Here is a 14,777-nt window from a genome sequence, read left to right on the forward strand (position 1 = left end):
TTAAAACGTTTTTACAAAAAGACTAATTAGAACTAGCCACCCCTGAATGATCTTTCCACATAAAATAGGTAGAATGACATTATCATACAATTCAGACTGTATCAGTGATGATAAGTTCTGCAAACAAATAGTCAAACACAGGCATTTTTCTAAACACTCAAAATGGTTTGTGACACTTCCAGGTATTGTGTATGTCTTAGGGTGTATGTCTTCAGAAAACATGTTACCAAAAGTAAAAAAAAACATATGGACCGACAAACTGAATAACTTGCGTAAGTAGCCGTGATCCAACTATGCTGCACGATTTAGACGTTTTTAGAAAAGAAAAGCTGCAATTTCAACATTTTCAAGCATTCAGAATTATAGCCACGTTATTAACGTTTGTAAGAAACCAAACCGTTTGTAAATCCGTCAAGGTTTCAGCGAGATAAGAGTATTTGTGTTAGTGCTGATCACTCACCTTACATCAGGTACTACAGAGCCCGCCAGGAAGCCTGCCAGTGACAAGATGGCCACCGGTGATGCCAGAAGTGACTACGCCATGAGACATCTAGCCTTTATATATGATGTCTATGCAGGGAGTAGCCAAGGTTTTCATTTGACACATTTTGATACCACTCCTGTCGGGTTCGTTTGGGTAGGGACTAACCTTATCATCATCCTCCTTTAGTTTGAAGGTTTTATTATGAGTTTCAAGCATGATCGCCACCAAAAAAAGCATGTTTGTTGCGTTCAGACGTTCTAACCCCCGGATAAAATACTATATAAAAGTCTAAATAATATTTAGTAGTCTACTTTATTTGACAAAGTGTGTGTTGTACATGTACTAGGCAATGCCATCATAACTGCACTAATCATTAACAAAAAGGTCTCCCAAATATAATATGTCATTTCAGCTTGACTTCATCTGGGATGGAGAGCCCATTGATGACCGCCTGCGCGTTATCCAGCATCCTCTGCACCATTCTCCTGGCTGTTGTGTATGTGTTAATGCCGAGGTGGGGCGTGATCAGCACGTTGGGTAGGCTGAGGAGTGGATGGTCTCTGAGGGACACAGAGAAACAACTGGTGTAACTTCAACCTAATCTGTCTCCTTTACTGGTGCACAGGATGAGCATTGCACGCCAGTGGTCTGTATGTAGACCTAGGCAGAAGTAGCATTAGGATTAGGGTTGATCTTTAGGGGTTTTACCTTGGTAGAGGTTCAGGGTGGGTGACATCTAGGGCTGCAGCGTGAATGGTACCAGTCTGAAGAGCTTTCACCAGGGCGTCCTGCTCCACAACCAGGCCTGGACAATAATCAGCTTGTCAGATAATACTATTAGTGGAAAGAACCTGACCTTTAACTTGTACTGATTATGTTGACCAATGCATGGACTAACTTTGGTTCTAACCTCTACTAATGTTGACCAATTCATGGACTAACCTCTGGTTCTAACATTTACTAATGTTGACCAATGCATGGACTAACCTCTGGTTCTAACCTCTACTGATTTTGACCAGTGTGGTAATGGCTTCTAACCTCTACTAATGTAGACCAGTATGGTATTGGGTTATAACCTCTACTTATATTAACCAGTGAAGTAATGGGTGAAAACCTCTACTAATGTTGACCAGTGAAGTAATGGGTTCTAACCTCTAATAATGTTGAGCAGTGTGGTAATAAGTTCTAAACTCTAATAATGTTGACCTGGGAAGTAATGGGTTCTAACCTCTAATAATGTTGAGTAGTGTGGTAATGGGTTCTAACCCCTACTAATGTTGACCAGTGTGGTAATGGGTTTTAACCTCTACTAATGTTGACCAGGTTAGCAATGGGTTCTAACCTCTACTAATGTTGACCAGTGTGCTAATGGGTTCTAACCTCTACTAATGTTGACCAGTGTGGTAATGGGTTCTAACCTCTACTAATGTTGACCAGGTTAGCAATGGGTTCTAACCTCTACTAATGTTGACCAGTGTGCTAATGGGTTCTAACCTCTACTAATGTTGAGCAGTGTGGAATTGGGTTCTAACCTCTACTAATGTTGACCAGGTTAGCAATGGGTTCTAACCTCTACTAATGTGGACCAGTGTGCTAATGGGTTCTAACCTCTACTAATGTTGAGCAGTGTGGAATTGGGTTCTAACCTCTACTAATGTTGACCAGTGTGGTAATGGGTTCTAACCTCTACTAATGTTGACCTGTGTAGTAATGGGTTCTAACCTCTACTAATGTTGACCAAAGTGCTAATGGGTTCTAACCCCTAATAACGTTGACCAGTGAAGTAATGGGTTCTAACCTCTACTAATGTTGACCTGTGTAGTAATGGGTTCTAACCTCTACTAATGTTGACCAAAGTGCTAATGGGTTCTAACCCCTAATAACGTTGACCTGTGTAGTAATGGGTTCTAACCTCTACTAATGTTGACCTGTGTAGTAATGGGTTCTAACCTCTACTAATGTTGACCAAAGTGCTAATGGGTTCTAACCCCTAATAACGTTGACCTGTGTAGTAATGGGTTCTAACCTCTAATAATGTTGATCAGTGTGGTAATGGGTTCTCACCTCTACTAATGTTGACCAGTGAAGTAATGGGTTCTAACCTCTACTAATATTGACCTGTGTAGTAATGGGTTCTAACCTCTACTAATGTTGACCAGTGTGCCAATGGGTTCTCACCTCTACTAATGTTGACCAGCGTTGCGGTGGGTTTCATGAGAGACATTTCTCTCCAGCCAATTAATCCTGTTGTGTCAGAGTTCAAATTGACGGCCACAATAACAAAGTCTGACATCCTCAGTAGGTCATCCAGACTTTCACAGTAGCATGCCTCCACCTCCCTCTCCTCCTCCACAGCTCTGAACATTCAGACAGAGAACAGAAGCAGCACTGTCAATTAAAATGACACACTAGTTCCTAGTTCTATACTGTTGACCAGGGACCAGCATGGTGCCACTTTGGACACAGTTATAGTAATAATAACAGTCTTTATTAATTCATGGAAAAAACATGTCATGATCACAATCATCAATCAGATATTGTATAAGATATCAGGTTTTGTCAATTTTGATTATGTATAACAAACTTTTTACCGTCTGGTGCGGTTGTGGTAAAGAATTTTCATGTCAAACCCTCGGCTCCTCTGGGCTATCTTGTATCCAATCTCTCCCATTCCGATGATGCCCAGGGTAGAGCCTGTGACTTCAAATCCCATGAGCCTCTGGGGTATCTTAGTGGTCTCAGGGGCAACAGAGATTCTGTGACCTATCAGTAGAGGAATACAGGGCATCTGCTTTGATAACACTATGTAACACCATTTTTGTTCCTGGGAAGTGTTATTTCATAATGGCTTGTGCCTAAAAAGTATAGAAAATTGTTATTATTCCCCAAAAACTTAGCTTTTGTGACCAAGACTGTGATATTTTGAAATGTACCTATTTCCAATCAGAAAATGGGCACATTTGTGTCTTTTTGTAAAAATATGAATCCAAATTAACATATCTATACTAAAGTAATACAAAAATAACTCAAAAAGATTTAGAAGTGTTTGTATATGCTGTAAATGACTTTCATGAATCATTCCCCAAATGTAGTCTCCCATCATGTTCTCGTTATACTGTCCTTGGTAGCAGTGTTCAAAGTCCAGTACATCCTGGTGGAAACGCTCGCCTCGCTTCTCCGAGTACGCTCCAATCTTCGTCTTGAATTTATCAAGATGAACATTAAGGATATGGACTTTGAGGGACATCCTACGGCCCATTGTGTTGTGGTTCTCAACCAGCTCCACATGGTTTTCAGCCTTGTGATAGCCCAGTAAGCCCCAAACCACTGCGACAAAGCAGTTCCAAGCTGCTTTCTCTTTACTAGTGAGTTCTTGGGGAATTTGTTGCACTCCATGATATTCTTTATCTGTGGTCCGACAAAGACACTGGCTTTTGACCTTTGCCTCAGACAGCTTAGGGAAGAAGGCTTGAACGTACTTGAAAGCTGTCAACTCCTTATCTATAGCTCTGACAAATTTTTTCATATGGCCCTATTTGATGTGCATTGGTATCATCAGCACCTTCCAGGGGTCCACCAGTGGCTCCCACTTGACATTGTTCCTCCCCACAGAGAACTCGATCCACTGTGGACAGTCCTGCCTGTGGTAGTGCACCTTGGTGACTCTGCTGTCCCAAAGGCAAAGATAGCAGGGAAACTTGGTAAAAATGCCTTGGAGACCCATTAGGAATGCCTTGGAGACCCATCAGGAATGCCTTGGAGACCCATCAGGAATGCCTTGGAGACCCATCAGGAATGCCTTGGAGACCCATCAGGAATGCCTTGGAGACCCATCAGGAATTCCTTGAAAACCCATCAGGAATGCCTTGGAGACCCATCAGGAATGCCTTGGAGATCCATGAGGAATCCCTTGGAGACCCATCAGGAATGCCACCATTCTGAAGTCTCCTATGATCTCTCAGTCGTACTCATGTAACCATTGAGGCAGCTGGAACTACACTGAACAGGTGGGTTTAAGGCCCCTGTCTCTATACTACTATTAATTCTGGAAAATAGTTGATATTTAAAAATATCACTGTCCTAGTCTCAAAAGCAAAGTTTGTGGGGAATAATTGCCATTTTCTATACTTCTGAGGCATAAGCATTTAGGAAATAACATTTACTACCCTGGAACAAAAAATAAATAAAAATGTGTCACACAGTAAATTATGGTGTAATTTATTCTGCTAAGTCAATGTTTTTTTTTTATTATGCAGCCTCAAAGGCAGTGAATTCAGAATTTTTCTTGAATTGATTATTCATGCATGAATCATGGAGACTGTAGTCTCCATCCTGTAATCCTGTAGTCCTGTATAGCATTAACACTCTTGCCATGTCTTTTTTCTGAAATCTCCCATAAATGTTCAGGTTCAGTGTTCAGTGCTAGAATCTGTGTTAAATCTCCCATAAATGTTCAGGTAGAACAGGACTCTAGAATCGGTATTAACATCTAATGTCACCCTCTAAGATCTTGCGTGCGGAAGACAGAAGGAGCGCCATGGCCATGTCTGCTGTGGCGTCGCTGACCACATGGGGGGTGTTGGTGACCTTGACCCCCAGGCTGTTAATAAAGGTCAGGTCCAGGTGGTCCACCCCAACCCCACCACTGGAGATCACCTTCAGGGCTGGCAGGGACATCAACAGGGAGCGGTCTGGCAGGGGACAAAACTTCCAGATGAACAGGGCCTAAAGAAAATAGATATTAAGCAAGGTCAGGGAAGCTATTAGGCAAGGCAAGGCAAGGCAAGGCAATTTTATTTATATAGCACATTTCATACACAATGGTCATTCAAAGTGCTTTACATAAAAACAATTTAAATATCCATTTGACAGAGGTACTGTTACAGAAATAAGAAAAAATAAAAACCATTAAGAATATAAAATCAAATACAGAACAGTGAAGAAATAAGAAAAATTAAAACCGTTAAGAATATAAAGTCAAATACAGTTTAGAGTAAAAAATATAATAAAATAAAGGACAGTGAAAACAGTCGGACGGACAGTGGCACAGTGCTCATTCATTAAATGCAAAGTAAAATAGATGTGTTTTGAGTCTGGATTTGAATGTGACTACTGTAGGAGCACATCTGATCTCTTCTGGAAGCTGGTTCCAGCTGCGACTGGCATAATAGCTAAAAGCAGACTCTCCTTGCTTAGAGTGAACCCTTGGTATTTCTAGCTGATGTGATCCTAATGATCTGAGTGTTCGTTTGGGTTTATATTCATTGAGCATATCTGCAATGTATTGAGGTCCTAGGCCTTTGAACGATTTATATACCAGTAATAATACTTTAAAATCGATCCTATATGTAACTGGCAGCCAGTGTAAAGACCTGAGGACTGGTGTGATATGATCATATTTTCTGGTTCTGCTGAGAATCCTGGCCGCGGCGTTCTGTACGAGCTGCAACTGTCTTATGGTCTTTTTGGGAAGGCCAGTGAGGAGTCCATTACAATAATCCACCCTGCTGGTGATGAAAGCATGCACTAGTTTTTGACTAGAAACAAAGCATCTAATTCTTGCAATATTTTTCAGATGATAGTATGCTGATTTAGTTATTGCTTTGACATGACTACTGAAGTTAAGGTCTGACTCTAGAGACACACCGAGATTCCTGACTTGATTTTTAGTTGTTTGACCTTTAGAGTGAAGGTACGCGTTCACCTTGAGAACTTCATCTTTATTTCCAAACGCAATAACTTCAGTTTTATCTTTGTTTAACTGAAGAAAGTTTTGGCACATCCAACTATTTATTTCATCAATGCATTGGAGCAGGGAGTCAATTGGGCTGTAATCGTTAGGCGATAGGGCTAAGTAGATCTGTGTGTCATCTGCATAGCTGTGATAAGAGATTTGGTTCTTTCTCATTATTTGGCTCATTGGGAGCATGTACAGGTTGAATAGGAGTGGCGCAAGAATTGAGCCTTGAGGAACTCCGCATGTCATGGACGTCCACTCAGACCTATGGTCTCCTATACTCACATAATACCCTCTTGCTTGTAAGTATGACCTGAACCATTTTAGGACTATCCCAGAGAGCCCCACCCAGTTTTCCAGCCTGTCTAGAAGTATGTTGTGATCGACAGTACTCAGATTTACACTCTCAACTCTTTAATGGGAAACTTTGACAACCACTTCTAACAAATTCAACATATACATTGTACCAATGGAAGTATCATGCTTTTATTATTTATTAATTATTTATTTCCCATTGTTTAAACACATTTATTTTAAAGTTGAAAACCAGAAAGGGAAGTCTGTGCTAATAAAAAAACATTTTATATCCATGTGACAATTTGATGTGTTTGCATTTCGATTCAATCAAATAAAGGTTCATGTAAAGTTAAAAGTGAGGATATGTGAGGACATAGATTTTCCTGATATTTCTTAATTGGAATGCCAGCCAGAGTTCCAAATTGTGTATTTCTGTCCCCAGAGGAGACACTTTTTTGGTTCCAGGTAGTCAGCATCAATGCCTTTTAGGTCCTAGATGACATTCTTTCTTGGAGTGTAACCTAACGTCTGATGCAGTGTTCTCCAAGGATCCATTTTAGCACTCTAGCTTCTGAAATTCGTATTGTAGAGGACTTTCTTTGAGCCCACGGCTGACTTTGAGCCAAGTGTAATCTCTTGCCTGTATCCTGGGGCCATACAGCTCTCTGTGTAGTAGAAGTTCGCTGTAGCAGACAGTTCTAAAGTGTTGTTGTAGAATGTCAGCCAGCTCCTCCAGGTAGCCATGTTCTCCGCCCACCTCTGAGATCAGAGCCCACGGCTTCTCCCCCTGCATTACCTGGAACAGATATGACCACAAAATCAGAAGGGAAGGAAATCCCAAAAAACTAAAGGTGTTGTCATGAAATGTAGGCTTTTCCGATACAGTGTTAAATTACAGAATAATCAGAAATCATCAGGTACTTGATGATTAAAACAGCTAAATAATCTGGTAAATAAAAGTACAAGCAGAACACAGATCAAAGGGCATTGCTAAGCTTACATGTAGCTTATTCAGGTTAGTGCTGGTACTGAGAAACATCCAGTAACCCATTCATTCAAATAACTGGCCTCAAAGGATTGCCGGCCTCAGTGTTGAGTGGATCTATTTAGCGCATGGCTGATTTTCAGTGACTAGAAACACAAACTAGACTCACAAACAGTATGGTCTCATTCAGACAGTAGGGCTTCATTCAGACAGTGTTCTTTAGTCATAAAGTAAGATCCCACAGTCACAAAGGCATGAGTTAAATAATGTTAGTTTTAAAATCAAATATTAACAACACATTGTAGAAATGTGCATGGGTTTATCTTTTTGTAGCTATAGAAGTTAGTAACAAACCTGTTTCATACCTACTGGTGGTCTTTTAAGTCTATGTACAACATTGTTGTCACAAGTCAGATGGACAAACCCTTCAGCGTGGTGTGAGAACAGTACAATACAACAGTACTGCTGACACTATATTCCCTGTCTACAGCGTACACAAAAGAAACGGAAAGTGTGAAATGGAAGGATGGACAGATCATGGATGAATTTATGTCGTCTTCTACTGTTCAGTGTTGGTGGCAGTCCTGCTCTGTTCTGTCACTGTGTTGAAATCTGCAGTTTTCACGTATTGGGGCTAATGTTAAAGTGGCAATGATATGCAAAGTTAATAAAGTTCTAGTTCTGGGATGGTCGTGTTCAAGTTTTAGGTCTGAGATGGTTGTTCTAAAGTGTGAGTCTTCATAGTTTCATGTTATAGGTCCAGTTAAGTTGTACTTTAACATAAACTTCTTTGATATCGAGTGTCTGTCTCTGTTGTGGAGCTGGTCTTACCTTATCTCAGTGAGTTGGGGGAGGGGGGTTCTCAGAGCACGGTTAGTGTGTGGAGAGAGGAAAGGCTTTGGAGAGGCCCCACGCATGAATGCCCCAACCAGCCCGGAGCCCCAGGCCTGAACACAACACAGCAAGCAAAGGGGCAGGCCAGATGACTGGCCAATGGGATGGCCCAAATACCGTTTATTATATTATAATATGGGCCGTTTGTCCACACCTCTTAAATGGACCGCGTGGAGACAAACAGGAGTCAACCAGTACAACAGTCCTTACCTTCAAAACAATGTCCAGGGTCTTATCTTTCTCCTCCTTTTTTCACATTGTGTTTTTACTTAGTAATTCAGAGCTTGTAAATCCTTTGTTGGTCATTTTTGTGCATGACAAACAGCCACTAGATGGCAGTAGATGCTCTTATCGCTGTGTTGTACAAGGAGAAAACCATTAGGGTTCTGTCACGGAAATACTAACAAAAAAAGGCAGAGAAACAGTTTAAGATGTATTATAGATTTGCAATCTTGGAGCTGTTAACAACACTGCCAACAGCAGATTCAGGGTAAGAGCTGTCTGTTCAAGATTGAGCTCAGGCCTATAGACATTCAGTTCAGCCCATTGAGCTCAGGTCTATATACATTCATTTCAGCACATTGAACTATAGACATAGTACAGACATAGTACAGACATAGTACACCCGCTCAGAGGCCTTAGACCTCGCTTGTGGACTCTACTCATCAGCTCACCACACATGCTAGGACATGACAGATTATTAGCAGAGTTTGACATTTGTGTCATTTTACATTCATAACCCAATGAAATAGGAATCAATGGGTTAAAACTTAATAAAAATGTAATTTCTTTGTACATTTTTTTATTGAATTTTTTTAAACCAGGTTGAGCCACACTGAGAACATTTGGCTAAAATACAAGTACAATGAATACAATCACAACATTACAGATTACCACAATTCCTAGTTCTCAAAGGTAAAGTGGAAGTTAGTCAGAACATATCCAGCTCTCCATGTCCATTACAGATTTGAAATAATTCACTGTCATTTGATTTTTTTCAACTTAAGAGGTCCTAATAGTCAGGAGTCAGGTGAACTTGACTACACTTCATACCTCATATATCACCTGTACTTCATACATCATATATCGTCTATACATCATACCTCGTATATCGCCTGTACTTCATACATCATATATCGCCTAAACATCATACCTCGTATATCGCCTGTACTTCATACCTCATATATCGCCTATACATCATACCTCATATATCGCCTGTACCTCATACCTCAGTGGCTCCCAACCTTTTTCAGTTACTGTATCCCCAAAAATAATTTGCACTGCTTGGAGTACCCCTGAAGTACCCCCTCATGTTCATTTCACTAGTAAGTCTATGGTGTTACCAGTTATTTAAAGTTCCCTAGTACACCAGTATGAAGTAGAAGTGACCTAGTACACCAATGTGAGGTAGAAGTGCCCTAGTATACTAGTGTGAGCTAGAAGTGCCCTAGTATACCAGTGTGAGCTAGTAGTGCCCTAGTACACCACTATGAGGTAGAAGTGCCCTAGTACATCAGTGTGAGGTAGAAGTGCCCTAGTACACCAGTGTGAGGTAGAAGTGCCCTAGTACACTAGTGTGTGGTAGAAGTGCTCTAGTATACCTCTGTGAGAAAAAAGGGCCCTCAACACTTCTATCATGTAACATCCCTTTCTGACAGGTGGTTGGCTCCCTACCTATCATTAGATCCACAACCAATTAGAGCTTATTTTTCAGAGCCAATCAGAGCTAATCTGTCCAGGCACCTCCTAGCATGGAAAACAGCTAACTCACGTTTGTATCACGGTTTTTCCCCATTCAGTTACAGTGTGTTTTGCATTAGATATTCATCTCCATTGGAAAGCCTGTACCTGGGAAGGGAAATATTTGTCAGGCAAAGTGGATGCTGACAGAGAGTCGTTATGTAGGACTTCATTACTGTGTTGAATTTTCCCCCAGTGGACTGGTATAGACAGACACTGGAGTACCATCTGTCATGTAGTCATGGAGATTAGAAAGAGTGACGCAGGACAGTGGTCTGTGGTGTGTTATCCACGGTCAGTTCAGGACAGGGACCTAATCCCTTACATGACCAATACCTTAACACCCTGGACAAAGGTCATCACCTCTTCCATGGGGACATCCTCTACTGTGCCTGGGTCATTGATCAGTATGAACTTTCCTCTTCCTGGTCATTGATCAAAATGTCCTTTCCTCTTCCTAGATCATTGATCAGGATGTGTAAAATGAGCTAACTAAACCCAGCTTACTAAATCCATACTAACTTAACCCAGCTAACTAAATCCACCTAATTTAACCCAGCTAACTAAACCCAGCAAACTAAACCCAGGTTACTAAATTGTGAACCCCACCTGTGTTGTTTTATCCATGGAGAAAACATGATGCTGGTTCAAATAATTTTTATATGATAAAATACAATATCTAACAAACAAGACCTGTGCACGGGAAACACATTCCTATTTAGTTTCAGTAAATGATGAAATTGCCAGATGACATTGGTATGTGAAAGTATGTCTGACCTACGATAATGCAGGTGTGGCCAGGTTAAGTGTATGATGTCAGGTAGGGTTGTGAGCTGTTCAATAATAATCTATTATTAAATGCCTGTGCTAAATCAATAGCATATCACCAAATGTAAGCCTGAAATTGATATTTTAAAGTGGTGCTTCAAAATTTTATATTTATTTTACACTGCGTGCACAATAATTAGGCAAATCGTATTTCTCAAGATTTTTTTATTGTTGCACAAGTAATGCTTTATGTCAATCCAAAAGGTAATTGAACCTCAAACCTGAATTTTAAACAAAGGAAAAGTTAGTTTTGATCTTTCTCAGGGGAATACATAAGAATGCAGAATTATTAGGCAACAAATAAAAATAAAAAAATCTCCCAACTCACTTATTTATTCTAAATTTTTTAAGTAAGTGTTACAAATAAGTAACACAAAATGACAATTAATTAAAAGTGTCATCCTTTCTAAAATATTCAGTGATCAATATAACCACCCTTCTTTCCAATAACTACCATGAGCCTCCCATACATGGAGTCTGTCAGTTTCTTGATCTGTTCAAAATCTACTTTTGCTGAAGCAGCAACCATAGCCTCACAAATGCTGTTCAGAGAGGTGTATTGTCTTCCCTGACTGTAAATCTCAGGTTTGAGAAGGGCCCACAAATTCTCAATAGGATTTAAATCAGGAGAGGAAGGGGGACAGGACATTATTCGGGCATCTTTGTGGCCCTTGCTGGCTAGCCAAGCAGTGGAGTACTTGGATGCATGTAATGGAGCATCGTCCTGCATGAAGATCATGGCCTTCCTGAATTCTGAGGACTTTTCCAGAAACTAGCAGTAGGTTTTGAAGTTGAGTTTCAGTCCATCTTCAACCTGAAAAGGTCCAACCACCTCATCCTTAATGATAGCAGCCCATACGAGTACTCCTCCTCCACCTGGCTGGCACCTGACTGAAGTGATGTCGTGTGTCCATTAGTGATCCAGCCACAGGCCCATCCATCTGGTCCATCAAGAGTCACTCATTTTATCTGTCCATAAAACTTTTGAAAAATCTGTCTTCAGGTATTTCTTTGCTCACTCTATACAGTACAGTTCAAATCTTATTCAGTGGTGATCGTGTTTCGGCCTTCTTGACCTTGGCCATGTCTCTGAGCACTTGACACCTTGTACTTCTGGACACTCCAGGTAGGTTGCAGTTCTGGAATATGTTGGTGTGGAGGAGAATGAGTTCATGGTAGCTTCACGTTTAATTATTCTCAAGTCTTTTGCAGTTAATTTGCTTCTTTTATTCTCCATGCATTTTTTGCACCCCAGTTGACTATTCACAACAAAACGTTTGAGTGTCCATTGGTCACGCCTCAATACTTTAGCTATTTCAGAGTGTTGCATCCGTCTGAAAAGCATTTTAAAATTAATGACTTTTCAGTGTCAGTTTAATCTCTTTTTTGGCCCATTTTACCTGAGGTCATGAAGCTGCCTAATAATTATGCACACCTTGATATAAGGTGTTATTCACTGTTGCCACACCCTCCCTCATTACACAAATACACATCACCTGAAAATGACTCAATCCAATGAGCATTCAAGTTTATATGGTTTGGAGTTGGAAAATATGCATATAAATAATGATACAATCAGAATACTCACTTCCCTAATAATTGTGCACACGGTATAGTTTATAAATCACTGAATGTTTATACATCACATCACCTGGATTATCTTTGGTTGTGCCTGGCAATGTGGGTGGATTGACTTCCTGCCTGTTGGGCCCTGTCCGGGGCCTCCCCCTGATAGGGACACAGTGTCACTGGTCCCCCCTGTCTCAGCCCCAAGGTCTTACGCTGCTATATTATTGTGCCGGGGGAGTAGGGTCAGTTCTCCTTCTCCACTATAAATCCTTGTAGATCTAAGCAATACATTTTCTAAATTGTCCCTGTCTCCTGACGTTTTAACTTAGGAGGACATGAGGTCTTGGCCCACACCTGAGGAGTACCAGGCTCGAAAGACTCGTTGCTGTCCCTGTCCAAAGTCCTCCTGGTTGTGTTGCAGATCAAGACGATACCTGGCGATTTCAGCTACCCCTCCCCCATGTGGTCCCTGTCCTTGTCCATCTGGTCATGCTTCCGACCTGGACAAGGTTTAAAAAGACTCTGCACTCAGCCCACATGCATTTATTAATTATTAAAATGTGTACTCTTAATATGTTCACCCGGCACAGCCAGAAGAGGACTGGTCACCCCTCTGAGCCTGGTTCTTCTCTAGGTTTCTTCCTAAATTTTAGCCTTCTTAGGATTTTTCCTAGCCACTGAAATTCAACACTATTGTTGTTTGGAGTTAAAGGCCAGGTGTTTTGTAAAAGCACTTTGTGAAAACTGCTGATGTAAAAAGGGCTTTATAAATACCTTTGATTGATTGATGAATGGTGCCCCAAACGTATACATTTTTAAATGCAGGTTAAAAACACTTTTCTTTTCACGCGCTTATGACTGAGTGCTTAAAAACTTAACCACAGTGTTTAGACTCACAGCTTTTATAGCTTCCTGTATTTTTATCCAATTTTTATTCTATTTTCTTATTCTATGTTTTATTATAATGATGTTGTTTTGATGTTTTCATTTGAGTCTTTGTTTCTATGATATTGTATTTTTATATGTTTTCTTTGTAAAGCACAGTGAATTGCTTCTATGTATGAATTGTGCTTATAAATGAACTTGCTTGCTTTAAATCACACTCTTGGTAGTCCACCACTAGTTGTTATACATGAAACACCTGATATGAGGACTTCACCTCTGACTGACATAGACCTAGCAGGGTTGAGTGGCTCTGGCCTGTTGCCATGGTGTTAGCTAGAAGTTAGGCAACAGATAATTCATGGAGGCCTGTTAACTGTTGAATGCCTGCCTCCCTTCCCACACAGCAATAGATCATTAGCTAAACCTAAAGCTGTGTTATCTAACTTGAGCAGCCTGTGTGTAGACGTGAAGTGCAAGGTTTAGGGTTGGTGTAGGGACAGCCAGGCAGGAGCATGAGGAGGCAAAGGGGAGAGATGTAGAGTTGTCCTGACCTGAAGGATGAGGAGGTGGAGGGGAGGGCAGGAGAGAGGAAAGTTGTCCTGAGGTGAATGATGAGGAGGTGGAGGGGAGAGAAGGATAGTTGTCCGGACCTGAAGGATGAGGAGGTGGAGGGGAGGGCAGAGGAGAGTTGTCCTGAGTACCAGTAGGAGCAAGGGAGGTACAGGATGATACGGATAAAGCCAGCAGGAATGCTTGACTAGAAGTGTGGGAGTCCTTTCAGGGACACATGACAAACAAACTGCCATTTCAGCATAATAACAGTCATCCATTACCTTATATTTCAGCATGATAACAGTCATACATTACCTTACATTTCAGCAGGATAATAGTTATACATTACCTTACATTTCAGCATGATAACAGTCATCAGTTGCCTTACATTTATGAACGATAACAGTTATCCATGACCTTACATTTCAGCATGATAACAGTCTTCAATTGACTTAGGTCTGCTTTCTGAAATATCAATCCAGAGTCTGGATAGTGAGGACAGTCAGAGTGAGGACAGTCAGAGTGAGGACAGTGAGGACAGTCAGAGTGAGGACAGTCAGTGAGAGGACAGTCCTGATATATGTGCAACCATAGTGTGAAATAAGTGAAATCCATAGTGTCTGAAAATATAACTACTATTCAAGTCACATTCAACACAGTAATAAAGCATAACATTAGGAATAAACCTTCTAGAAATAGTGTTTGGTCTGGTAATGTCTGTAGGCATTTGCATGAGTCAGAGAGACAGAAGATGCTTCTAAAAGCAGTCCATTAAGAAACAGTCCTGCTATCCAACCTGACTCCCT

At 40.8% G+C, this 14,777-nt stretch overlaps 1 protein-coding gene across 4 annotated transcripts; it reads right to left on the bottom strand.

The window, feature by feature from the left end:
- Positions 1 to 777: 777 nt before the first annotated feature.
- Positions 778 to 14,402, bottom strand: LOC105006550 (probable 2-ketogluconate reductase). Of its 4 annotated transcripts, none has more exons than XM_029122717.2 (7): positions 14,070 to 14,369; positions 7,159 to 7,314; positions 4,972 to 5,209; positions 3,076 to 3,247; positions 2,663 to 2,841; positions 1,193 to 1,289; positions 778 to 1,044 (listed from the first exon to the last, which is right to left on the bottom strand). In XM_029122717.2, the coding sequence occupies exons 1-7, from the start codon at positions 14,277 to 14,279 to the stop codon at positions 888 to 890; spliced, it is 1,209 nt and encodes a 402-aa protein (XP_028978550.1). In that variant the 5' UTR covers positions 14,280 to 14,369; the 3' UTR covers positions 778 to 887. The 4 variants fall into 4 exon arrangements, with proteins under 4 accessions (XP_028978550.1, XP_019905868.3, XP_028978551.1 ...); XM_020050309.3 differs by having other exon boundaries at positions 4,984 to 5,209; positions 14,070 to 14,254; XM_029122718.2 differs by lacking the exon at positions 14,070 to 14,369 and adding an exon at positions 8,335 to 8,457.
- Between the last annotated feature and the right edge of the window lie 375 nt (positions 14,403 to 14,777).

The sequence above is a fragment of the Esox lucius genome, chromosome 10, assembly GCF_011004845.1.
Source record: "Esox lucius isolate fEsoLuc1 chromosome 10, fEsoLuc1.pri, whole genome shotgun sequence".
NCBI lineage: Eukaryota > Metazoa > Chordata > Actinopteri > Esociformes > Esocidae > Esox > Esox lucius.

Coding starts and splice junctions, on each gene's coding strand:
- LOC105006550 (XM_029122717.2), bottom strand. CDS start 14,279: ATGACTGTTATCATGCTGAAATATAAGGTAATGGATGACTGTTATTAT. Junction 7,315..14,069: donor TCCACCTCCTCATCCTTCAG/GTCCGGACAACT, acceptor TATCTGTTCCAG/GTAATGCAGGGGGAGAAGCC. Junction 5,210..7,158: donor TGTATGGCCCCAGGATACAG/GCAAGAGATTAC, acceptor TATTTTCTTTAG/GCCCTGTTCATCTGGAAGTT.